This window comes from Euprymna scolopes, chromosome 18 (assembly GCF_053919585.1).
Source record: "Euprymna scolopes isolate OS-2025 chromosome 18, ASM5391958v1, whole genome shotgun sequence".
Classification (NCBI taxonomy): domain Eukaryota; kingdom Metazoa; phylum Mollusca; class Cephalopoda; order Sepiida; family Sepiolidae; genus Euprymna; species Euprymna scolopes.
Genome location: NC_136499.1, coordinates 97801518 through 97827534, shown reverse-complemented (window position 1 = coordinate 97827534; position 26017 = coordinate 97801518). Strand labels below are relative to the sequence as shown.

The 26017-nt window shown below is 33.8% G+C and overlaps 1 protein-coding gene across 2 annotated transcripts in view; it reads left to right on the top strand.

The window, feature by feature from the left end:
* LOC145297702 (retinoblastoma-associated protein-like) overlaps nucleotides 1–26017 on the top strand; it is a 108113-nt gene that overhangs the window by 17029 nt on the left and 65067 nt on the right. For both annotated transcript variants that reach the window (XM_080143902.1, XM_080143903.1), the window contains exons 4-11: nucleotides 4953–5008; nucleotides 5835–5897; nucleotides 8862–8996; nucleotides 9100–9141; nucleotides 10760–10818; nucleotides 15238–15348; nucleotides 22263–22312; nucleotides 24568–24639. In XM_080143902.1, the coding sequence (XP_080000028.1) occupies nucleotides 4953–5008; nucleotides 5835–5897; nucleotides 8862–8996; nucleotides 9100–9141; nucleotides 10760–10818; nucleotides 15238–15348; nucleotides 22263–22312; nucleotides 24568–24639 (588 nt within the window). The remainder of the gene's footprint in view (nucleotides 1–4952; nucleotides 5009–5834; nucleotides 5898–8861; nucleotides 8997–9099; nucleotides 9142–10759; nucleotides 10819–15237; nucleotides 15349–22262; nucleotides 22313–24567; nucleotides 24640–26017) is intronic.

Sequence of the window (26017 nt, the reverse complement as noted above, 5' to 3'; positions counted from 1 at the left end):
TACTTAGGTATCCGGCAAAAATAGGTATTCTCGCCATAAATTAGGAAAAGTTATCAAATAGAATTTTAATCTATAATATAAATCTCACTTGTCTGTTTAAATGTATGTATGTCTGCCTAAAACTTTTGACAAGGAGCAACGGATTTTCATGAGCTCGGTATCATTCTTTGGACAACAAATATCGAAAAATTGGCCAAAAACATTAATTCCTTCGCCCTCAACTGGACACTTTTCTACAGGGAGGGAGGGTCGCTTTTTTCGCCAATATTCTCGAAAGTCATCCTCTCTTTTCAATTATCTAGTCTTAATTTAAACCTACGTCACTTCTGGTTTGGCGATGGGCGCAATGGCAAAGACTTTTTTTGCACATAAGCATGTGCAAAAAAGTCTTTGCTGTATGGATTTGAGCCTGCCTGCCTGCCTGCTACAACTTTTTATTTAAAATTTTTTTTTTTTTTTTTTTTTTTTTTTTTGCGCAACACACACCTACAAACTCCCAGGCTATGCCGGCCACCCTGGCTAGTTAAAGATAAAAATCAGTTTTCATATTTTGCTGATCCACCATTCATTATTACTTGGTTAAATAACACTGATTTATCTTCCTTTCCTTCATTGGATTTCTGCTCTTATTAATGGTGGATTGGCAAAGTATGATTGAACTGGTTTTTATTTTTAATTAAAATCCTACTTTTCCTAATTTTTGGTAAAGATTCCTAGTTTTGTCTGATATGTATGTTCATCAGTTTCTGTTAATTTGGAACTGCGATTTTTCATCTGTGCCGCATATTATATAAACACCATATTTTTTTCTATACTATTAAATATTAAGGGAGTGGCGGTGGTGCAAGATTATGGACTCTTTGTGCCGTCTTCTGTCTTTAGCTAATAAACTTGATAGGGATAAGTTCGGCCATCCATCTTCCAGCTATGTATAGAGTAACCTTTAAAAATATCACGTTTATTTATTTATTTTTTTTTTTGTGGACTGTTATCCTCACCTTCATAGCTGTTGTTGTTTCACCATGTTTTGGCCAACTCTTCCTCAGGCGATTAACTACGACGGAATAGAAATGCTGAGTCTTGTGACTTATCCTGAATAATTACTGCCTTCCATAGTTGTCGTCTCACCACGTTTTGGCAAACTAATCCTTTGGCCTATTTGAGTAGGATTGAAACTGCTATCTTCAGACAATGCTCACTTGGAATCGTAGAGACTCAACACCTCTCTCCACTACGCCACTGGCCCTGAAGCTTAAAAAAAAAAAAAAAAAAAAAAACACCATTTGATATGGACCCGATAATGGAAGGCAGGCCACTCCTGGAATTGTTAATAAAATTCACAATCCTTTATGCAATAGAATCATTTGTTATGATCAACTTCAGTCAGTTCCTGACTTGTTCACCAAGTTTTAGTTGTGATGCTCCAACGTGGTGTTTTATTACTATTCAGTAATATGTGGGTGTGAATATCTGCTTGCTTCATTGCACCGGCCATGGTTATCTGCTTGCTGTCTTTGAAGAATACCATGTGAGCTTCTGTTGGTGCTGCAACACAAGGATTTTTCAATATAAACTATATTTTCAAACTTTTTTTATTTTAGAGGTTACAATAATACTTTTCTACCAAATAAGACTTATCGGAATTATGAGCCCAACCAAATCAAAGCATCAGCTTAGGGCCCAAATGCTCCTTTCTCTGAGAACTGAAGAAAACCAATTAACCCACCTTTGCTGTTATTATAGTCCACTTTAGATTTTCCAAAAGTAATGTTCATATGAGATAGTGAACCTCATGTTCGGTCAGGTTTTTATGTCCATATATTAACAGCTGATAATCTTGAGTGGTTTTATGCTGTGGTACAAGTGATATCTGTAGAAATATCAGTTAGGTTTTTATGCTTTTGAAACAGATGAGCACTGAGCTGACGGATTGTGTTCGGTTGGAAGATGTTTGTCTTGATTTGCCGGCCTGTTCAGTAGAAACGAGTGTCATTACAAGATTTCTTAAAGTAAAACATTACTTTTTTTTTTTTCTTTTTCTCTAAGTGATTGTAAAGAGAAATCCATTATCTTGCAGTAATAGCAGCGAATTGTAACCAATGTTGAGCGCCGATTTCAGATGCAGACAAATATAGTTTTTTTATAAGATGCTGTCTAATATGTCCATACCACTGCAGGTGGTTGCAACGCAGCTGACTTCAGCCTAAGCATCTTAGGATTCAATAACAGAGTAAAAATTAATTTTTCCATAAAGACGCACACCACAAGCCCTGTCTTTCTTCTGAACCCGCAGAAAGATCAAAATATTACAACCGTTCTTAAGAGTATGACAACACTTCATTTAGAAAAATATAATGATAGCTTTGAGTTTTTTGTAGTAAGCGGCGATGAGTCGAGAGGGATAATGAGCTTGCAGGAAGACGCAGGAATTCAGCAATTGACTCTTATCCTCTGCTTGCTAAAAAAAAAAAAAAAAAATCCAGACACTTATGTAATCACATGTGACCTCTGCCGTCTCTCTTTCTCTCTCTCTCTCTTTTTTGACAAGTGATTCCGAGCTTCTATTGGATGCAACTGTACTCTGCATTGATTTATTAAAATTGTCCGTTTAAAATTTCAATTGTTTTTGAATGATGTTAGATTGTCATCAGCTTCATTTGTTTTATCCAAATTTATCCTTTCGAAATTTCAATTCTTTTTGACGTCTTTCATTCGCTGCATTCTTGGGATTTGTGATATACACGACCTTGACTATTCAACATAACATTTACATCTAACATTACGCTATGGAGATGGCTGTTCTAAACTTTAAGAACTAGCAAGAGTGAACATGTTAAAATGCACTCCCACTATGCAGCACAGGTCCTCACAAAGAATGCAAAATAAGACCCTGTACAGGACTTGCCTTTAATTGGACAAGAAGTAACACCATATCGTCCAGATATTCTTCGATAGATATCACTCTGCCTTGCAACCGACTGCATCTCTTGTCAACCCATTGACAACAACCTGCGATGGTGAGCACTGCTGGTCAGGACTTTCGTCTATCCTGTTTCCCTGAAAGCTCTTCTGCTTCATGTTGGTTTTCAAAAACTTGAACTTGGCACATAGTTTGTGCTTAGATTACTGGTACTACCAGATCAGGCCAATCTGAAGATACTGGCTTTCTAACCTAAAATGCACCAAATATTGATGTTGTCTTTTACATTTCTCTTTTAAAAACTCAATCCTGTTCTAAAGACAAAAAGTTTCCTCCTACAAAACTACTAAACCGAACCCTATGAATAAATATATAAAGAACTTTATAAAAACTTTTACCAAAGTGACTGGATTCGGCATTAAATAACCCGAAAATGGTTGATATTATGTTTCTGAATTTGTTTAGATAAGAATTGATTATTTGGATTATTTGAACTGTTGTTCTCTTGTTATTTACACAATGTTTTAACCTGTAACATTTGACCTTTAGGTACATCTTGTCAAACTCTGGAATCTGTACGGAATTTCAAGCGATCCTTTCATTGAACTTTCAGGATTGAACTTTCAACCTCCAGAAAAGTGTCACTTGGAACTAAATTTTACCAAGTACTTTATTATGCCACAGGTCTTTGCAAATTACTTCACTCCTACCCGGTCATGGCTGATGGAATAAGATCAAACTACTCCTATGGATTAAATTAATGGTTCTGATTGAAATTCCTGCAGAATATGTGATTCGATATGTTCTTCCTGAAAAAGGTTGGAAGTTAAATTGATCGAAACGTGAGAATTACCTGCAAGATGAGAACAGTAGTCTAAATAATTCAAATAATAATACAGGCATGATTTTATCATGTGACGAGATGACTGTATATGAGGGGTCTTAAATATATTTCCAGACTTTTTGCATATGGGCACTTTTATTGATAATACACACATGAAACTCTAGTTCACTTTTGAAGTAATCTCCTTCGGCTGTGATACACTTGTCGTACCGTTCCAACAGCTTCTGCAGGGCCCCATGGAAGTCCTCTTGTGTGAGCATGTCAATGACCCTCGTCATAGCCTCTTTAATCTCAATTGTCTTGTAACAGCAGCTTCTAAAGTTTTACTTGAGCTTAGAGAATAGTCACAGGGAACAAGGTTTGGACTGTAGGAAGGGTGAGGAACTGTCTTGATGCCCATCTTCATCATGACAATGTCTTTTTCTCATCTTCTCTGAGCATCTTTAGTTCCTCACAAATAATTTTCTGTACAATTCTCACACTGACATAAATTGTGTACTAATAGATACATGATAGTCCTTAACCATGAAATTCTTTATTTGGCCAATCAACTCTGGTGTTCTGACTTCCTTACTCCTCCCACACCTCATCCCTCACAGCCTCCCTGCCTTCCTTGAATTTCTTAGTTCATCAAAAACTGATGCTCTATTCATGCAAGATGGTCCAAAAGCAGTTTGAAGCATTCCATACGTTTGCTGTTGTATTTTTCCGATTTTAAAACACAATTTTATTGCATATTGTGTTTCTAAAGTGTCTTCACGTCCAGATTGCATTTTTGAAATTCGCCAGCTGTGACAATCAGGCTTTAGTAGGGTGTATTCCAATTCCTGCTGTAGCTTTTAATTTGAATCTGAAATCCTAGAAATTGGTCAGTCACCTCATAGAATGTATACCAATAACATACTGAATTTTCAAGAGTCTACAACAATTTTAAATGCCGGTAGAAAAAAAAAAGTCTGAAAAATTATTGAAGGTACCTCACACACACCTCTCTCTGTATGTGTGTGTGTGTGTGTGTGTGTGTGTGTATATATATTGGCCACTGTTATGAAATGGAGGCAGTGGAAAATAGAGGTCTGATTGTCAAGGCCATCTATTTTTATGATTCAAAATTCCAAAAACTTCTATTTATATATATTTTATATTATATTTTATAATACTTATGAAATTCGTATTTTGTACTTTCAGGAAAAACGAATTACCTGGTTTACCTGTTCTCTGTACATAGCATTAATTGACAGTCGGTAAGATTTGGATGCTTTTTTTTTTTTAATTTTTTAATTTACTATAATGGCGTGTATGCATACATGGTATGTGTGTTCAAACGAACATTAATTTAAAAGGAACATAGCACAAAGTAATGTTCATTATTTTTATGTACCAGTGTTGTAAGAGAAACATGCTTTTGGCTAAAGTCAGTAAGAACAGAAGATACTATTATAAATCTCTCATAAGGATAATCTAAATTTTATTGTATTTACGGTACTTGTACAGTTTAATCAAGATAATTAAAATGAAAATATTGAAAAAGATTTATATATTGTACAAATCCATTTTGGACTGGAAGATCCCCGAAAAAAAAATTTTTACTTAATTTGATCGAGGTAGTTTTTTTTTTTTTTTTTTTTTTTACTGCGGAAAAACATGTTTTTATGACGGTGTTGAAGGTAGCCATCTTTGAATTTTTTGAACATGCCATGGGGAGATAACTCGGTTTAAAACACACACTCCCTCCCCATCTTTAATACTAGCTTTTCTTCCTAAAAATTGAACTTTTTGCTTGGTATCATAAATTGTTTTTTCACTGTAAAAAAAAAAAAAAAAAAAAAAAAAGTACTTGAAAATTAAGTGAATTTTTTTTTTTTTTTTTTTTTTTTTTTTTTTTTGAGAACTCCATTCCGTAATGGATACATGCAATATAACATTTTTCGATGTTTTCATTTTTTTAATGTCTTAATAAAACTGTACAAGTATCGTATTTACTAATTTTGAATAGGACTTTCATACTGACTTGTTATTGTCCCTCGTACAATGTATTTATTCTGAAGTTTTCCTTTAATATTATTTCAGGTCACCATATGGAAATCCTCCACAATTGACCATTACAGACTTATTAGTAAGCACCAATGTCCAGTAAGTATGTCGAGATGGAAAATTGTCTAATTTCGTGTGTCCATCTCTTTGCTACTCCATGTACAAACTATTAGTTATATTTTCAAGAATTTGACAGCAAATTTATCTTTATATTATATCCTGTTCAGATTCTTTTTCTTATTTAATACATTGTAATACATGCAATTGTTTTTATTCCTAAGAGAAATATATACAGTTATGTCTTTTTTTTTTTTTTTTTTTTTTTTTTTTTTTTTTTTTTTAAGATTGTGCCCATACAAAAATAATTCAGATCTGGTTAAATTATTTTCCTGAAGAAATTAAATTGAATTACATTTTTTATTTTACCTGTTAATGGTGCGCATCATTTGCAACCATCATGAATTGACTTTGCTTGACAAGCATGTCTCCATCACCACTATTCATGGAAATGCCTTTTGAATTTGTTCTCGGCATGCTAAACCAGCAAGACATCTGATGAAACTTGATATTTATATATTAGTTTTGAAAAGGGATATTTTATTTCCTGCTTTAATTAATTTGCGTTCTATAAATTGTTTACTTGATTTGTTTAATGGCATATCAACCCTTTTTGGGTTGTTTAATTCTGAATCCAGTCATTTTGGTAATTTTTTTTTTTTTTAATGCTTCAAGTTATTTGTGGTACTTGGTTTGATAGAGGAAAATTGTTCATTTTGTTTTTGACTTTGCAGAACATTAAGTTTTGCAAGTGAAAAAGAAATATTATCAATGAAGTAGGCATCTTCAAACGACCTGATCGATTAGCACCAGTTTCTATAAATCAACCTAGAATTTACAATGCAACAAACTTCATAAATTTTATATTTTTTCTTTATTTTTATTATTCTTAACAGATAGCAAGGATCCACCAAAAGAACTAATCAAAATCAAAGATTGATTTTGTAGGAAGTAAGCTATTAATGAAGAGTGAAGTTCAAGTTTTTTTTTTGTTTTTTTTTTTTAAACCAACTTAACATAACTCCTGTTATAGAATATTGTACATTCCTGAGCTTTGGCGTTATAACTTTTTAAACTTTCATGCGCCAGTTTCTTGTTCCTATCTTGATTGAGAAGGAACCACGCTGATAAAATCTGAGGTGTGCACACATGCACATTTCAGATGGACTTTGATCTACATTCTTGTATCCCATAAAAATGACCTGAATTGTAACTCTCACCAAAAACAAAGAAAGGCTTACAATCCAGGTTAGGGAGTTAGAATTGCTTAACACAAAATAAAGAACAATTAAATATTTTAAGTATTTACATTTCATGAATATCAGTTAATGTCTTTATAAGACACTCATAGCATAAACAAGGAGAGAGGTAAAGAGAGGAGAGCGATAATTGTCCAGTGTGAGTGACAAGTTCCGCCATCGTCTGACACCCACACACACCCTTACTGCAAAACGCAATTGTGTTCCATCTTTTGTCAATGGCCATCAGTGAATTGTAAATAAACTTGTATGTTGACAAAATTTGTGCACACGTCCGATTTTATTTTTACTCAAATGATAAAACTCTATGACCACAATTGTAATTTAACAGTTTTGTTTATGTACAATAGTTAATCCCTTCTATAATTCTACTTGGCCTCACTTTAGATACTATCGATTCAAGAATTTTTATTCTTAAAGCTGGACGGTTGCCATTTTAATAAATTTGGTAACAGAAAGTAAGAACAATGACAGAATTAAGTCGTTTCTGAATTTTTGAGATGAGAATTATTTAGATTTTTATTTTTTTTTTACTGTTCTCATCTTAAGTTTAACATTTTGGTTGATGTAACTTCTAACCTTCTTTAGGTTTATCTTTTTATCAAACTCAGAATCTGCACAGAATTTCGGATAGGATCCTTTATTTAATCCACAGAGATAACATGCTCTCGTTCGATCAGCCATGACTGGTTAGCATACTTAATTAGCAAGTATATTTTTGTTGCATATTGAGGACAGCTCTCGGCAATTAGAAACAAAGTAAATAGGATTGAAAATATTTATTAAAAGAAAATTCTGGAATCGAACTCGATCAAAATTTAAAAATACGCATTGCTATTTAGATACAATGATAGGAATGGAGAGAATTGTTCATTATATTAGAAATAACTATGCAACTAGTTAGGTCAGAGTAGGAGAATAGGACAATGGAAATTAGGAATGTCTTTGTGTTGCCAGAAACCTGTTGAAGACATGTAATATGTAAAATCCACAAAAAATTCACATGTTTGAGCACATTCTGACGTCACAAAGAAAGATATATTCAGTTAGTTAGAAATCAGTCTAGTTCAGGAGTTGAGTTTGGAACTGTCAGAGGAGGAGTTAGCCTAAGCCCCTTTCGGAAGCGGGGCAGAGGCGAGAACAAAATGTAGGAACTTAACGCGGCATCGAATACTTGACCATTCTCATCACCATGTGGAATAAATGTCTTTGTCTTCATAGTCATTTCAACCACAAGGTAATGTGGTTCGTCTTCATCTTGTAAAAGAACTTTTTATAAGCCCCCTTCCAAAGTGTCTGTCCCCATCAATAATGTATCTCCCTCTGCATTTAAAAGAACTATGTTTCTCTTTATATCAGCCTCCTATTATAAATATGAACTTTGTAACTCTATTAATAATATACACTTTACAAGTAATTGTCATCATTGCCGTATACGCAGTTATATAAACAATGTCTTGTTATCCGTCCTGTTATATGAATCCCCTGCTATGCTACATTTTGAGTGTTACCTGCACTAAGGATTAAACCATCATCATTCAAGTACTTCTGTGCAGATTCCTGAGTTCGACAAGATGCACTTGAAGGTCGAAGGTTACATTGACAGAAATGTGAAAGTAACACTAAAGTAGTCCAAAGGATCCAGAATTAAACTAATTCATATAAATTTAATTTTTATGTGTACTTTTTTTTTTTTTTTTGCTAATAACTTTTTTCAATTACGTGATACGATTTATATATTTTTCAGTTTCCAAGATTTCTTCACCTGTATGCAAAAAAGCCTTCGTGATATCCAAAACAGCAGTAAATCAGTTAAAGATCACTTGCAGCAATTGGGGAAACATTATTGCGTTTCAAATGCCATGTTCTACAAATTTGAAAGGTTTGTTAATCCATGTATTACCACAATATCGGTGTTTGCATAAATTTTAGTCATAATTTTTCAATTATATTTTTTATTTATGATTTTTATTTTTTAATTACAGAATATTTGAAGATGTATATAAACAGAGCCAAAATGTGTCAATGTAAGTATTATTTAATCTGTGCATGCTAAACTTGAAATCCTGGATAGTATGCATTTTTAAAAAAAATTTTTTAATGAAAATCTTTCCAAACAAGGCATAAAACCACTTGATGTAAAGCACTAAAAAAAAAAAACTATAACTTAATAAATTTAATAAGTGTTAGACAGATATATTCTTCCCCCTAAAACAGCAATTCTTCCCCCTTTGTCAGAAATCTCGCTCATGAAATATGAGAACTAGAGGACAAAATAAGGGAAGTGAAAATTATGAGGTCCACTTTCTACTCTGCTTAAATATGTTTTTGAATATAATGAATATTTTTAATTTGTCATCAAAAACTGTCAACTTGACGTTATGATTTAACGTTCTCTTTTCGTGGAAAAGACAAAATAAAAATAATAAAAAATTCTATTTATAAATTGAATTTATTTACAATTTGTTAGAACAACCAAAAATAAAGAGTTCAGTGTCTAAATGAAGAACGTGCTGTTATGCATGTGCACTTGTTTGAGTGAGATTGTGTATAAGCTGTTGTTGTGTTTAGTAGTCCACGATTGTTTCTTGCGCTTGCCAAGAATCTATAGTCTAACAAGCAAGGTTAGATTTAGTGTTAAGTCTGTAATAGTGTTGTGCCTGATGAGTTTGTGTGGGGAAGTTGATTCTGGAACTGCTGACTATGCTTGGGTTCTTGCTTGTGCAGCCATAATGCTAGGAGATACTCAGATTCCAGTCAGTCTTTCTGATCAGTTAAAGTCCAGTTTTGGTAACCAATCGCGATTGAGTATTTTAGTAGAATTGACCGACCAAAAAACATATTTTAGATTGTTTCTCTGCTAGAACAAGGTTTCATGCTCTCATTTTCAATGTTAATTTCTTCTATGAGTTTGCAGATTTGCTGCAGATCTTCCTTAGTTGATGGATTAGGGTTGGGACGATTATTGAAATAGGAAAAATAGTGTCATGTATCTGAATCTAAAAAAATTTTATTTCTAATGCAAAAACGATTTTTTTTTTTTTTAAATTTTATATTGCTGGTATTAATATTTATTGCATTTAAACAGGTAAAACTAAAATCTATTGATTCCCCCTTTTAGTGTGTTTTGCATTAGTGAAAATATATGCACATATTACATGGATTTTTCTGGTAATCTGAAAAAAAAATGAACCCCCCCCCCCCCCCCCCAAGTAAAGCACCCAAATTTCTTGAAAATCTGTTCTGTTACTTTTTTTTTTTTTTTACTCATGTTTAATGTTTGTGGAAAATTTTTAAAATTCCAAGGCATAGTTATCGAAAAGTACGAACGGATGAACGGACATGGGTGAATTTACAGGTCCAACCTCCTTTTTGTCGGGGGATCAAGAACAATAACTAAATATTTAGAGATTTAAAAAGAATTCGTAATTGTAGTGAAATCGTACATTTAGAACAGAATCAATAATTGTATTTGAATTAGAGAAAAAAATATTGGAATCGTCCCATCATTCAGCATTTTGATCTCCTGAACTTTTTGATACATTTAATTGTGGTTGTTTTAAAACATAATTTTTATGCCATAGTTTAACCTGGCCATTTTTTTTTTTCTTTTATCCTTTTTTTTTTATCCTTTTTTTTCTGCAGAGATCAAGATGTAAAACTAGTAAAGAAACGTTGTTGGGTGTTTTTCCTACTTTGCAAAGGTAAGATTTTAATCTGAAATTCACCGCTTAGTAGAATAGTTAAGGGAGCAGGTTAAGTTCCGAAGGATGCCAAGGAAAACATGATAAGAATGAACTTGAGTTTAGTAGTTACATAAAAATTCCTTTTGTTTTTTAAATGTTCACGCTCTTTAACAAGAGTAACCACCATGCAATATTTTTCAGTTATCAACATTTCCATTGCATATACTTTATACAATACTAGCCTGGGTGCCTGGCGTCGTCTGGGTGTTTGGAGGTGTGTTAAGCAAAAAAAAAAAAGTTGTAGGAAGGCAGGCTTGAACCCGTGACACGAAGGCGGAAAAGAAAGTGGTGTGTGTAAGGGTGTTAGTTGAGCAAAAAAAGTAAAATTGCGAGCAAAAAAAAAAAAAAAAAAAAAAAAAATAGTAAGCAGGCTCAAACCCATAACACGCCAGAAAAAAAAAAAAAAAACTCTTATCAATCTGCTTACTGTGGTTGTGACGTCACAGGCGGTCGAAATAACACCTTTTATGCGACATCATGGGTGTGAGGGTTGAAATGTCAGCGAAAAACCGACCCTTCCTGTAGAAAATTGCGAAGTTGAGAATGAAGGAATTTTTTCGGCCAATTTTTTGATATTTGTTGTCCAAAGGGCTGAGCTTCAAATTGATACTGATCTCCTGAAAATCTGTTGCTTCTGTCAAAAGTTTTTGCGAGACAAACATGCATACATTTAAACACAGATGAGATTTATATTATAGACGGAAAAGTAAGGCTCAGATAAGATTTTGGCTTGTGTTTTTCCTGTTCATCTTTCACAGATTGATTTCTTCTACCAAAAGCTTTATAGGAATTTGAGATCTTGGTGTAAGATTTTTGTTTTGTGTGCAATGCATGTCCGTTCAGCGCAGACAACCTTTTTTACTAATATAAAGGTAGCAGATATCAATGTTTTGAGCATAGTTGAATCTAGTCAGTGCAATGTAAAAAAAAAAAAAAAAAAAAAAAAAAAAAAAAAAGCTTCATCTTTTTATTATGGTGCCTACCTTACAGATTGTGTCACTATGTTCGACTGAGGTTAAGTGCTGGAGAGGAGGATAAATGACAAAAGAAAAGGAAGTAGGTTTAGCGAGTAATAAAAAACTTATCAATAGACAATGGATAGGAATTTAACACAGATAAAGAGAAATAAGAGTAGGTTTAAATTAGGGTGACAAAAAGCGATAGCAAAATGATTGAACAATGAACTAAGGATCAAACAATAGAAACAACACTTGACGGTGGGGTGGAGGTCAGTTGGTTGTTTAGTAAGTTAAGGCCTGAACTCTGAGGTGGACAGCAGTTGGAGTTTAACACCACTGAAGACAGATCATGGTTTGAACCAGATTGAGTGTCCTAGAGCAAACAAATGAATTAATCCACTAAGTGATGCAAATGGCCTCGACAGTAGATATAAATGTAAACCTCAGCATGTAGAGGGCAATTTCACACACATCCAGATTCCAACCAATATATGTGAAGCATCAGCATTTGCATGCGTTTTGTTTTATTTTTACACTTGTGGACCCAGGTGCGTCCTCATCAACAATCACCAGTGAGAAAATGATGATATGGCCATAAGGTAAGATGAATAAAAAATCCACGGCACACACGACAGAGGTCGGTGGCCTGTTGGTAGGGTCACGTGGGCTCACACAAATAACAAACTTTCACTTACTAAAAAAATCAGAATATTCTTCGAAGTGTGAGGTGCAATATATGGCAGTCAGACTGATGTATAAGCACTTTTTGGTTTTTGTCTTTTCAATATGACCTTAAATTATATCGGATGTTGAGGCCCCAGCTTGAGTGTAGAGCCATCCTTTAATGGCCATTGCTCTCAGGTCCACTCTGACCCAGAATGGTAGTACCTGTTAGAGTCCCAACTAAATGGAAACTGACTCGAAAAAAAAAAACAAATATATTCTATTAAAAAATTGTTCTCCAAAAACATCGAAAAAAAACACAAAAAAAACTAACGTAAGGCAAACGAACGATGAAAACAGAAAAACGAACACGTGAAAAATAGCTTAAATAAGCCTTTTTCGATATTAAAATTTTAAAAATCGGTGGGTACCCGGGTGTTTTTAGGTGTCGCTAAGAATAAGCGAAGTAAAAAAAACAGGAAAACTAACGTTACGTGAAAAATGGCTTAAATAATACAGGGTTCAATATTTAAGTTTAAAAAATCGAAAAAAACAAAAACATCTCACACCACGATTTGAACCCAAAACGTTCAGATAATGAACCAAGGCCTTAACTACCTGGGCTAAACCGACGCATCTGAAATTTGTTTTCAACTATTTAAAGTAAATCAGGTCATGACGTCATCTGAAGCATGCGTTGTTGACCCCCCCCCCCCAGTCGAAAACTGTCGATTTCGGGTTGAAAAAGTTAATATTTTCTTTCTATCTCTCTCTCTCTCTCTCTCTCTCTGTTTGCGTCCCTCTCTGTCTTTGTTTGCATCTCTCTCTCTCTCACTTCGTCTTCCTTACTCTAAAGACTGTTACTAAAAAAGAAAATGGCGTCTGGCTGTTTTATTTTTTTTTTTTTGTAAAAACTTCGATCGTTAATATTTTTTTTGGAAGCGTATTTTTTTTTTTACTTATTTTTACATTTTTGGCTTGTTATTATTCGTTTAACTATCGTATCTAACTATTTTGAATGTGCTAATAACTTTGGTAACGTTGTCATAGCGTAGAAGTTCATAGTTTAGCTTGTGTGAGATCTGTAAAAAAAAATTACCGATAACAATTTTTAAATTCAGACTGCCATTAGAGCTTGCTGACGTCAAGATCACGTGACATGACTCAGCAGGTTTTAAATACAAGTTGACCCAAAATAAACAGCCCCGTGCATACTGTATGTAGAAGAGTTGGCGCCCGTATTTTTGGGGGCAGTTATAAATTGATTTAAAAATATGTAATGTTTAACATTAAAATGTCATTTTTTTGGGCCCCCCCCCCCTGCAGAAAATCGATCAGTTGACGCACTTCTGATGGTCCTTTTGGGCTAATTTTTCGATATTTGTCGTCCGGAGGGTGGGGCTTTAATATGATACCAAGTTTGTGAATTTTTGTTCCGTTGGTCAAAAGTTTTTAGCAGACACAGACATGCATGCATACATTTTCGCTTATATATATATATATATATATATATATAGACTAGCGAGGGGTACCCGGCGTTGCCCGGGTGTTTGTAGGTGTGTGTGAAAAAAAATCAGGTGCCCGTGAAAAAACAAAAAAAAAACGAAGCTTTTACGACGCGCAGTTGGAAAATAGTGTGAAAAAATAAAACAGGTGCTCGGTTTTGATTGACGTGACTGCGATAGGTATTCAGCAGTTAGAATTTTGTGCGGGACAGCTTTTAATGAGGTCAATAAATCGGTTTGTTTGTTTTTAAAAACCCGCTCCCCCGTCTGATATGACGAAGTCGACATTGACCAAACGTTCACTGGCTCTGGGCCTGTGATTAGAGTCGAGTTTCGCTTTTTGTTCATACCGAAAACCGAATGGTACGAGGGGTACCCGGCGTTGCCCGGGTGTTTTTCGGGGTATGTGAAAAAAACCCGAAGCGTTGACGACACGCAGTTGGAAAATAGTAAAGTGTTAAAAAAAACAAACAGGTGCGCGTTTTTGATTGACGTGACGGCGATAGGTATTCAGCAGTTACGATTTTGTGCGGGACAGTTTTGAATAAATGGGTTTGTTTGTTTTTAAAAACCCGCTCCCTGTTTATTAGGAGTAGCGAAATGAAAGCTACAGTCCAAAGTCGACATTGAACAAACGTTACTTAGCTCTCTTGAGACAACTGGCTTTCGGCCTGTGATTAGTCGAGTTGCGCTTTTTTTTATACCGAAAACCGAATGTAACGCGTGCCGATGTGGGGAAATGTGGAATAATTAATGTTTGAAACTCAATAAAATTAAATAGACAGGCGAGCTCCACGGATAACTCTGAGATATTACAATTTATAGATGATATAAAGTTTTAAGAAGTTGTGAACTGAGCAAGCGCTTCTTTGAAAGAAGCCTTTCGTGGACATCGAGGAAAAGCGAACATATATACACACATACATTTTCGCTTTTATATATATATAGATGTGGTTTCGAATATCTGGTCAACTGTCGGAGTTTCGAAAAAGATGTCAGAATCTAGTCAGCTTGATTGACTTTTGCTTTCTTCCTTTCTAGGTGTCACTTTGTACTTCCTGTCTATGGTGTCACATCTTGAATACATCACTCTAATTCTAATCTGTAAATTCTAATGAAATTTTCCTCTTTTGTATTTAATCTAACATTATATATAAAATTCAGTTATTAACATTTTTTTTTTTTTTTTTTTTTTTTTTTATTTCCCTTGAAAGCTTTTCTCCATATTATTTATTTTTCATTTTTTTCAGCTTCCTACAGGAGTGCAAACACAGAATTATTCTTCTGCATTCAAATGCTTGTCTGTTGTATACACTACATATCTTTGCATACACTTTCGGACAAGTTGAACCCTCCATATAGTAAGTAGTTTCTTACAGAAAAATACTTCTATTGAACACCTAAACACAATCATCTTGCAAAGACTAAGACAGAAATAATTTAATTCTTTATGCAATTTTCTATCTAATGATTTGTATTGTTCAAACAAATCCATGGCCAAATTAATTTGAGATTAAAATTCATAGGTAACTTAATTTCTTTTCTTTTTTTTTTTGTGTGAGATATATATGATTTTTTTTTTTTTTTTTTATACATGCATGCGTTACACTCTCAGCATCTATGATCAGAGCCTCTGCCACGTCAACCAATTGTTTCTATCTTTTTCCACAGTATGTTAGTGCAATACTTGCCAAGGCTGAAAGTGACTTGAGCATAAGTGTTATAGATAGATGGATAGATTTACAGTTGCATGATGATGAATATAATAAGAGGATTGAAAATGACTGGAACAAATTATAAAATTTGAAGTCTTATGATGACTGCTTATGACAAGTGTTTATTAATATTAGAGTTGAAGACCATGCTGTAGCTATCAGGGAAGTAATCTTGTGGCAACATGTTTCACAAATGGATAAGTCCTGGCAGGAAACTCTGGTCATGAAATGTTTCGTGTTAGGTATGCAAAGAAAGAACTGAAAGCTCTTTCGCACAGAAGAGATTTTGTGGGTTTATCTCTGTTCTGTCATCATTTTTATGGCAGATTCTTGACTTTCACTCTATACCTCCACCCAAAACATTTGTCATCAATTTGTAAAACATTATCTGTGCCTAAAACTAAAAAATTTCATGAGCAAAGCTTTTTTCCTAGAACTGCTTGTCTGTAGAGCACAATACCACAGAGTTGCTTCCTAGATGACTGTAACATGGTCATTTTCAAGTCCAATGTAAACAAGTTCTTATTGAGCCATAGTTTCTACCCAATTTCCACCATCCCTGATCATGGTATTGTCTCACCTGACACTTGAGTGGGCTTCCTGGCATTGGTAAGCAGTGACTCTATAGAGTAAGAAAAAAAAATTATAGTTCTTTCCGACTAGTTCATTCTGACAATGAAGGGTGTTCATTTCTCCACAATCTATTCCCTGAAAGTCCTCTTTTTTTTTTTTTTCTTGAATCCGAAATTTACGTTTGCTAAAAGGTTTTCGAGTTTAGTGCTGTAAATTATCTTAAGTTCTTCTTTGTGAAATTTTTCTGACTCTGATGTTCTTGTGTGTTAACCATCTTTTGAAACGCAATAGTCTATCTTTGTATTATTTGGACTACTGTTCTAATGTTAGATAAGTTCTTGCTGTGAATATTTTGAAATAAGTGTGATTGCTGAATATTGAGTTTGGCAGTGACCTTTTAAACTGTTTTTATTGAATATTTGTGTACATATTTAGAATTACTTATGTACCACCCCATCTCCGCGTGGAAGTTGTTGTTCTCCTCTGGTCGAGTGGTCAGTGTTGACTCGTCGACAATCGTCCACCGTTCTGCCTTCGCTGTCCGCAGCGCAGGCGCTAGAGAGCTCGAGTTCCTCCAGTGAAGTGACCATACACTGCCCCACCCCACGTTGTGTTTCTTTAAGTGATAAGGCAGCGACGTCTCACCCCTGCAAGGAAAAGGTTAAACACACGGACGACCGGAGATGCTGGTACACTTGTAAAATAAAACAGAACACTGTTTTCTATATATAGATAATAAAAATCTTTATCCTGTTTCCAATGTTCAAAATAACTGCACAGTCAAACGAAGGGAGTGAGTGTCTAACTGGTAATATGGCGACTTGGCTGTGGTTCCGATATCAGGGCAGCTTATCTTCGGGAATGATCGGCAACGATTAGGATGGTTAAATCGTTTTCTCAATCTAACCGACCGGGAGGCTGGCTGACCAGTTTGAAAGTGCGCGCAGATCCGAAAAACGGTTTGTTTGAATAAGAAAACCCTGCCTGGCAATTCCTTTCAGATGTCATTTTCTTGCCAAATTACATTACTCGGGGCTCTTATTAGGTATCCCAAACTGGCCTAGTTTGGGTGCGAAAACTAGTAAATAAAGTAAAATTTCCCTTAACTTCAACTTGCGATATCTCGTTTGTTTTTTGGGTTATTTTGATATGGGTTTTGATTTAAATAAAATTTAATTTTTTGTCCTTATAGATATATAATTCTTTTTCTTGTGTCTTTAATAGTTTTTTTTTTCAGGATTTTTCAAGTTATGCCTCTAATTTTGGTAAATGTCGCTTTATTTTTTACACAAAAAAAATGTTGATGTTTTTCAAATTTGTTGCGCTTCATATTGTGAGTCTCTAAGTATATAAAAATGGTATCATTTTAAAGAAAAAAGGTCACTTAATAACATGGTGAGGTTATTAAAAGGTTATAAGTGGTTTTTCTAAAAAAAAATCCAACTTGAAAACTTCAGTGAAAGAAACATGAAAGAAATTTTATAGTAAGAATTCCGAAAAAGGCATCGTTTTGTAGAGGAATATCTCCTCTTTAATAATCTGTTGGTGTCATGTTTATGGCCCCATAAATCAAGGAGCGCACACTAATAAAAGTTAGGGTACCTACAGAGATTTTCAACTTAATGCCAGAGAGACCAATTATCAACTGTCAGCTAGCCAGTAGCCACACAGCAGCACAACGTACTGACTGACTGAACGGAAAAACATAAACAAACAACTCGTTTCACTATGGACTTATCAAAGTTCTTAGGTGAGTTTGTTTTTTCTTTATTATTTAAAAGTTATAGAAAGATATTTTTTTAATTAATATTTTTAGAATGTCATTAAAAAAATGAAAATTTACAATTTAAAAAATAATGCCAGTTTATTTTCTATAGCTTTTTTCAAACTTTCATCGCTTTCTCCTTCGGTTATGGTGGGATAAACTTTAGCATTGTTAAATTATTTTAATTAAATTCCATAAACAAAACGTTCGGCTAGTGACTTATGACGATAAAGTATATGTTTTTGTTATTGTTCAGAAACATAAGTTTTTTTAATTATGAAAAAAAAGAGAATTAAAAAAAAAATTATTTAAAATAAATTACTTAAAATAAGCATTATTTATTTACTAATTTTTTGTTTCTTTGTTTTGGATTCGTAAAACATGTCAACATTTACGCTTTGTAGAAAAAAAACTGACTAAATATAAAAACTTAGTTCCAAGGCTATATATTAGCAAATATATTAAATTATTTTGTTCTAAAATTTTAAAATAATTACATAAAAACTTTTTATGTCAGCATTAACAGAAATTGTGACAGAACGCATATTATTTTATTTTTTTTTTTTTTGTCGTCACCCGTAATAAAAGTGGTTGCAGGACAGAATGGCTGTCATACTGCAGCAAAGAAGGGTACCAATCTCAAATCACAAGTTATCGGGCAAATAGGTTTAATTCTCTATTTGAAAATGCTCTGGCAATATATCACCATAAAGAGCATATAAAATTATTTTTATCTGTGTTTGCAACATCTTGCAATATGAAATTACAGAGTGTTTTGGCTGACATTTCTGATGAGAGACTACATTCCCTACTTGCTGCAGTTGGTTTGCTGAACATTAATTTGACCAAACCTTTCTGGAAACTTGTTAACAGCACTGTTCAGTATGTTGACTTCCATCACTATATCAAGAAAATGGCTCTAAGTTTAGAATGCTGGATCAACAATCCCCAGTTGTTATTAAAATCTGACTGTAAAGGTGTATTTAATGGGGAATTCTTTGAGGAAGGCAATGTGTCTCTCTTTATTAGTCTCACAGCCCCTGAACTTGTTTTAGAATGTTTGCGCAAGATAGTAAGTTCCTCATTGTCACTAAGCACCAGTTGCATGACTTTTTAGAAGGAGGTGCTTTTGGAAAAGATGTAGATCAGGAGACGAGAGATGCCTTGAAGAGCTGCCCTTTAACAAATCTGTCAGGTGAGCATGCCTTTGGAGATTTAGATTTTAGCATGCAAACAAAACGACATGCATCACTACATAATCGATCATCTTCAAATATGCTTAAGCGCAATCGGACAACAGCTTGGTTGGAAGTAATACCATCAACAAAGAGGCAATCCATTCTGAGCATCTCCAGAAAACATGCAAAACATTTGCGACAAAAACATGCACAACAAGAAGCCCTTGTGAAACTTCGTGTCCAAGAAAAAATTGCACAAAATGAAAGATTAAAGAAGGAAAAAGAATGTCAAGCTGCTGCTGAGAAAGAGAGAATTATTAACTCTGTTATTAAGCATGGTGGTCCAGTGAAGTCTGATAAACAGATAAAAAAAAACATTTCAGAAAATGGTTTGGAAGCACTCAAAGACCAATTGAGATACCTCAAGGTTGTTTTAGGTGTCAAAATCAACACCAGTGGAAATAAAGTTCAACTGGAAGCTGCTCTCTCTGACTACTTGAAAAGAAATCCAATTGATTCATCTCCACCTCCACCAAAGCCACAAAAAATTTCTTCCTCAAGTGAATCTGCTGAACATTCAGATAACTACTGCAGTTGTGATGAAGATCCATCTCAGGATATCTTCAGTTATGAACATCAAGGACAATGGGTAGCTGTCTACTATGACACCAGCTTTTACATTGGCCAAGTCATTGATATTATATCTGCATCCAGCGCTGTAGTAAAATTTTTAATGCAAACAAAAAGTAGAAAAGATTATTTTCGATGGCCTTTATCAGATGACATTGCACAAGTAGTCAGCATTTGTCTACAGATGGGATTTTGAGGTAATGCCAGTTTCAAGTGATGGTAGGATTTGGAGGGTTCCTGAGATATCTACCATAGCAGAAGCCTATGAAAGAATTCTGAGAGAAGATCGATAAGAAAGGAATTGTAGTAAGACCTAAAATATCTTTCTTACTTGTTTTTTTAAGTTGAAAGTTTTTCAATGTTTAAAAAAAAAATGATTTGTGCCTTTTTTTTTTTTTTTTTTTTTTTTTTTTTTTTGTATAAAAAATTTCTAAATATTATTGTCGTCGGTGCTTTTTTGGCGAGTTTAAATTTCCCAAAGTAAAAGTATTTCTGTAGCAACAAGTTTTGTTATTAGAAACAAGGCAACCATTTTTTTGAATTCCTTACCCCAAAATTAGTAAAGTTGCAAAGTTTCAAGCTTCTACCACCAATGGTTACAGTTTTATAGCAATTTCAGTAACGTATACTTTTGACTCATTTTTTTTTACCTTTTTTGCCCTTTTTACAAAATTGCCTGTTTGACTGCTTTTACATGGTCTACAATTGAGTGGTTTTATCAATTTATAATTAAAAGAAAGAATTATCTTGATCTCTAATGTGTTTTGAATCATACTAAGAAGATTCGATACATTAGCTATTAAAATGAAATTGATATGAACAGTTAAAGTTGCATTTCCGTGTCGTATTTTCACTGTTTTCGCGTTGATAGAGGAATTTTGCCTAGTGTTTAAGTTGGTTTCATCTAATATTTATTGCCTAAATTTGTATTAATTTTCATTTACTACAAGATGAAATTACATTTATAAGGATTTTTCACTTGTTAGTAGCTTACATTTTTAGTTATAGACTATGAAATTTGGCTTCTCGGCTACGATAGCAAATTTCAACTTTCCGACAAACTTTTAATGATCATAACTTGATGGCTAATTGACCTACCAAAATAAATTTGGTATTTTTGTAAATGGTTTACAAAAATCTACATGCCCACATCACTTTTTTTTTTTTTTTTTTTTTTTAGAGATGATAAAAATAAAATTTTGGTTTGGGATACCTACTCTTATCGTATAGATCTGCTTAGGTAATCAAAACTCTCGGTACGGAGGAGAATTCCCTCTTAATGTCTATTTACGTCATAACCCTAGGGGCGGTCCCCTCACCTCCAACTACCGTGAAGTCGATCCTCTTACTATCACCGGTGACGTATGCTAGGGGCTGGTCCTGGTTCTCCAAACACCTTGGAATTAATCCTCTCACTATTCCCAGTGACGTCACCCTGGCGATTCTCTACTTCCACCCTAGATCCTCGGATCGTGTGAGCGAACAGGTGGGGTTTATATTAATACTAATTAATATTTCCTTATCTGATTTCTACAGGGAAATACAGTTCCCCCAAACAACATTATTCGGTGGCCGACATATGGCCATTACCTGTCAACACGCGTCTGCTTATTGCAGCTTCTGACTGAATCTTTTTCCAAAGTATCTTTCCAAAATAACATTATCGCAATGGCTTCCCTCCGGCCATTAATTATATCAACACGGGAACATATGTCCCAGGAAGAACGAAAAAAAGACCTTTTTCAAAACAGTCATTATCTATAACTTTGGCTACCTCAGCATCTGTCTCGTCAAATTCCATTTCCTCGGCCATTCATCTCAATTTTTTTATCTTATTTACCCAGGATTGGCAATGACTACCGCCATCCAAATTCTGTTCTGAACCTAGTCACCCAGCCAAGTAATTACTGTCTGTTAACTCTTCCAGACCAGGGTCCTACCCTAATATTGTCACACTTATTAAAAAAAAACAAAAAAAGAACACAAATTTTTTTATGGTGTACGTAGTCATCACTGAATGAAATTATATTCCAAAAATCCAATAAATTGATCAAGGAGTTTCTTCTTTTTTAAAGAAAATCAAATTTTACAATTTTTCAGTGATTATGTATCGTTGGCAGCCATTGATGATCTTTTATGGGGGAGTAGATAAATCTCGTTAGTGAATCGAGTTATCTGCTCTTGAATTTTAATGTAATCTAAAAAAAAAAAATAATTTGCATAATTCTTGGGAGATGACATCTTTGTTCTCTGACGGGTATGTACATCATAAGAATTTTTTTTTTTTTTTTTTTTTGTAAATAAATGTAAGTTTAAATAAGAACCAATATTTGTACTAATTGAAGAATGTTTGAAAAATTAAAAGAAAACTGGAGGGTTTAAATTTCTTTACTTGTTTTTATTTTATTTTATAGACAATGATCGCGATGCCATCTTCAATAAACACTTCCAGACCCCTTGTGAGGTAAGTAATTCTATTTCCTGTTACGTCTTCTGGTGTTACAAGATCAAGATGTCTGAAGATATCGGCTTCCTCACTTAAATGCATCAAACATTGATGTTATTGTTTTTTATCCTTTCCGTTTTTCAAACCCAATCATGTTCTGCAAAGTTAAAAATGAGTTTTGCTTTAAAAAACGGGTCTTGAATATGACCTTGAACTACACCTAGTGGGCCCCATTTGGGAGCTGGAGGGGAATATGGAGTTGCTTCTTACTTACCATTGCTCCCAGATTCACTTTGGCTTGGAATTGTAATATCTATTAAGACATCTGGTATTACCAGATCAGGGCGTCTGAAGATACTGGCTTCCTAACCAAAGATATATCAAACATTGATGTTTTTTCTTTTCCCTTTGCAAAACACAAATCCTATTCGCATATGCCATGCATGAAAAAATCAGCAGTCATACGATAGCTGACTAGTGAAAAGATTAGCAGCAGCAGCAGCCATCTTAGCACATATGCAAATTAAGTGTGCATGCGCTGACGTCATGGGAAGGAGAAGAAAAAAGGCAGCAAGAAGAATAGTATATGGTCGAGCAAGAAGAGAAGCAAAGATGGACTTGTTAAGTCGAAGGTGCTGCCTGTGGCCGGCCAGGAGAGAGATTTTAAAAAGCATGTTATATGGCAAAGCATTGTAAAACGTGTGCGGAAAGACTTTAAAAAGATAATGAAATGCATTATTGTTGGAAGAACCATAAATTTCATTTGCACTTAAAAATAAAAAAAAATGCAGAGTCGGATTTTACATTTCTTTTTTATTTTTGTTTGTTTTGCGATGATGAGGATCTAAGTATTAATGTAATAGACGTCACAAGAAAAATTTTGAAAATTCTGTTAACATGGGGAGTTGTGGGATGTTTATTTCTAAAGCTGTTCTTAATATAGGGAGGTTGTGGGTGTTTATTCTGAAAGCCGTTCTTAACATGGGGAGGTTGAGGTGTTTATTTATACTACTCTGGGTACTCTTGTAAAAAATAAAAAATACAAAAAAATTCAAAGCACTTGTAAACCTTGAATTCAAAACGAGGCTTCCTTCTTCCAAAGTGTTTTTTTTTTTTTCAAATCCACTCAGAAAAACTGAATTCTTTAGATTAAATAAAGAGCAATAAAAACTACTAGAAACCCAAAACAAATAAGCCAAGTAGGTATAAAATTACCTTTGTCTATGGTAACATTTATTTCTTGTATATATTTATTTTTCGTATAGTCGTTTGGGTATTTAGCAAAGAAACCAACAATCTCAGTTAAATTACACTGAGAGAGACTGTAATGATATGGAAGACCTATCATATAACGGTATGAAACAAGTGGGTACATAACTTAAAATTTTAAGTAGTTGATTATTATGCCTATCAAATGGTACAATACTTGTTATACAATTATTTAAATAAATGAAAATCTAGATTAAAAAAAAAACGTGAAATAAAAGGAAAGACTCCAGAGTAATGCCGAATACGTAAAAGTCGTTTGAATCTAAAAAATTCAGTTTTTCCGAGCGGATTTGAAAAAGAAAAAAAAAAAAATGGCGGCATCTTCTTTGGAAAAAGGAAGCCTCATTTTGAATTTTTTGTATTTTTATGAGAGTACCCAGCATAGTATAAACACCCCAACCTCCCCATGTTAAGAACAGCTTTCGAGGTTGGGGGTGTTTATTCCTAAAGCTGTTCTTAACATGTAACCTCTCACAGATGTGATGTTGTTAGTCACAGCCTTTTCTATAAATACTATTATGGCATGTTCTTCAGAATTCTGATCTATTCCTCACTTTCTTTGTTCCAGCTCGTTTGACTCGTTGGCATAGTCATCTTCATCAATTTTGCTGTTTTGATACAGCTTCCGATTCCAGTAGCTTCTTTCCAAGAACCTCAGGCTGTGGAATTCTCAAAACTGTGATAAATAAGCATCACCTGTCTTTTTGATAATCTTTTGTTCTTAGCTCCTTATATTAAGTGGCTTTACACCTTGTCTGGAGCGACTTCCATATGAAAAAAAATTTAGTTAATTAAACAATAAAAAGCTGCTATAATGAAATCGGGGGAGGGGGGCTACAAAACTGATTCAATTATCTGCCCTCAATAATCCAACCAGTGCGACTTAAAAGATCTCTCTCAAAAGGACTGTAAAGAAAAGTAAAACTGTTGCATAAACATATGCTTTAAAGAGCAGAAAAGAAGCGTTTTATCTAATATTGTTTCTTTGTCTTTTCATTTTCCAGCTTAAACCTGCGCAGGAAGCAGTAGAACATGTTCTCAAGAACGTCCCAAAGGCTAAAAATGGCCATTTAGATGTAAGTATTCATATAACGTCATTGTTATTACAAAGGCTGTGGATTTGGTTGTCCAAATGCTTGACCTCATCCATGAAATTTGGAAAGATTCAATTAACTCTATTCAATTCAATCTTTTTCTGTTCATTTCTATTGTATTTTTTTATCCGTTATTTCTTGAAATAGTAATACACACAGACGAAAAACGCTTTGGATAATCAGATTTCAAGGTAGTTCTACTAAAATAGCCATATTTTTTAAACCAAAGCACTTCAAGTCTTCAAATTACTACTGTTTTGTTCGGAAATGAATATACTTTCAAATGAATTAATAAATATGAATGTACATTATATATTTTAAGAGTTTTGAGCAAATAAAGTGATAAAAATGTGAACGTCATAAAATGGCCTTTTCGGTAAGGTTTTGTAATGACCCCCCCTGTTTTCTAAAGGTCCGTACCGTGATTGTATGAAGAATTTCGTCATGAAGTTTGGGAATCAATAAGAAGAGGTGTTAATCTTAATACTGTCAAGTGTCCGAAATATTTTTGACCATTTCTGTTTTTGTCGTATTAAAAATAAGACTTTAATATGCTGAGTATCGAACATTTTGAAAAAAAAATTCTTCGGACACCCAGTAGTAAGTAAATCAATCTTTTTACTATCTTTATCAATTAAAAGTATTATTTTATGTTGAGTAGGACCGCGGTAATTGATAATTTAAAAGGACCTACCCGAAAAAAAAATTGTTTCTATTTCTCGAATTTGGTCAAATGAAGTTGCAGCAGCTTCAGCTTGTAGAATCAGCGATAGCACAGTGTATAAACAAACACGCGTTCTTTAATTTTTATTCAAGAACGAATTAAGAAAAACATGAAAATACGAATATAAATGTTATGTTTAATTAGAGCTATTTTGTTATCAGAATAACATTAGTTTAGAACTATTCGGTTTTCAGAATGTATAATAACAATCCCAACCAATTCGGCATTATGAATCTGTTGCAATTTCTCACATTTTTCGTCAAATTTAAAAACATGGTTAAAAAAAAATAAAAACTTTTGTAGATATATAGCTTGCATGCACTTTTATTCTTTAAATTAGTTTCGAACAGCGAATTAAAACAATGCTTTACTGCGAACAGCCACAAATGTTTTTTTTTTCAAAATCAAAATAAGTATCAAAATCTCGTTTATACATATTCGAAAAAGTTGTCAAAAAACAAATATATAACAAATAAATGTTATCAAAGGCAAGATAAGTTACTTTTCTACCTAACTGGATAATTTTCTAGTGTTTTTATTTAATGTAACATGTTTATTCAGATCGAAAAACGTACAGTGTTTACCGATGTATTGGAAAATTAAAAATGGCGCCCGGCCCGACTCTCTTTGACACGG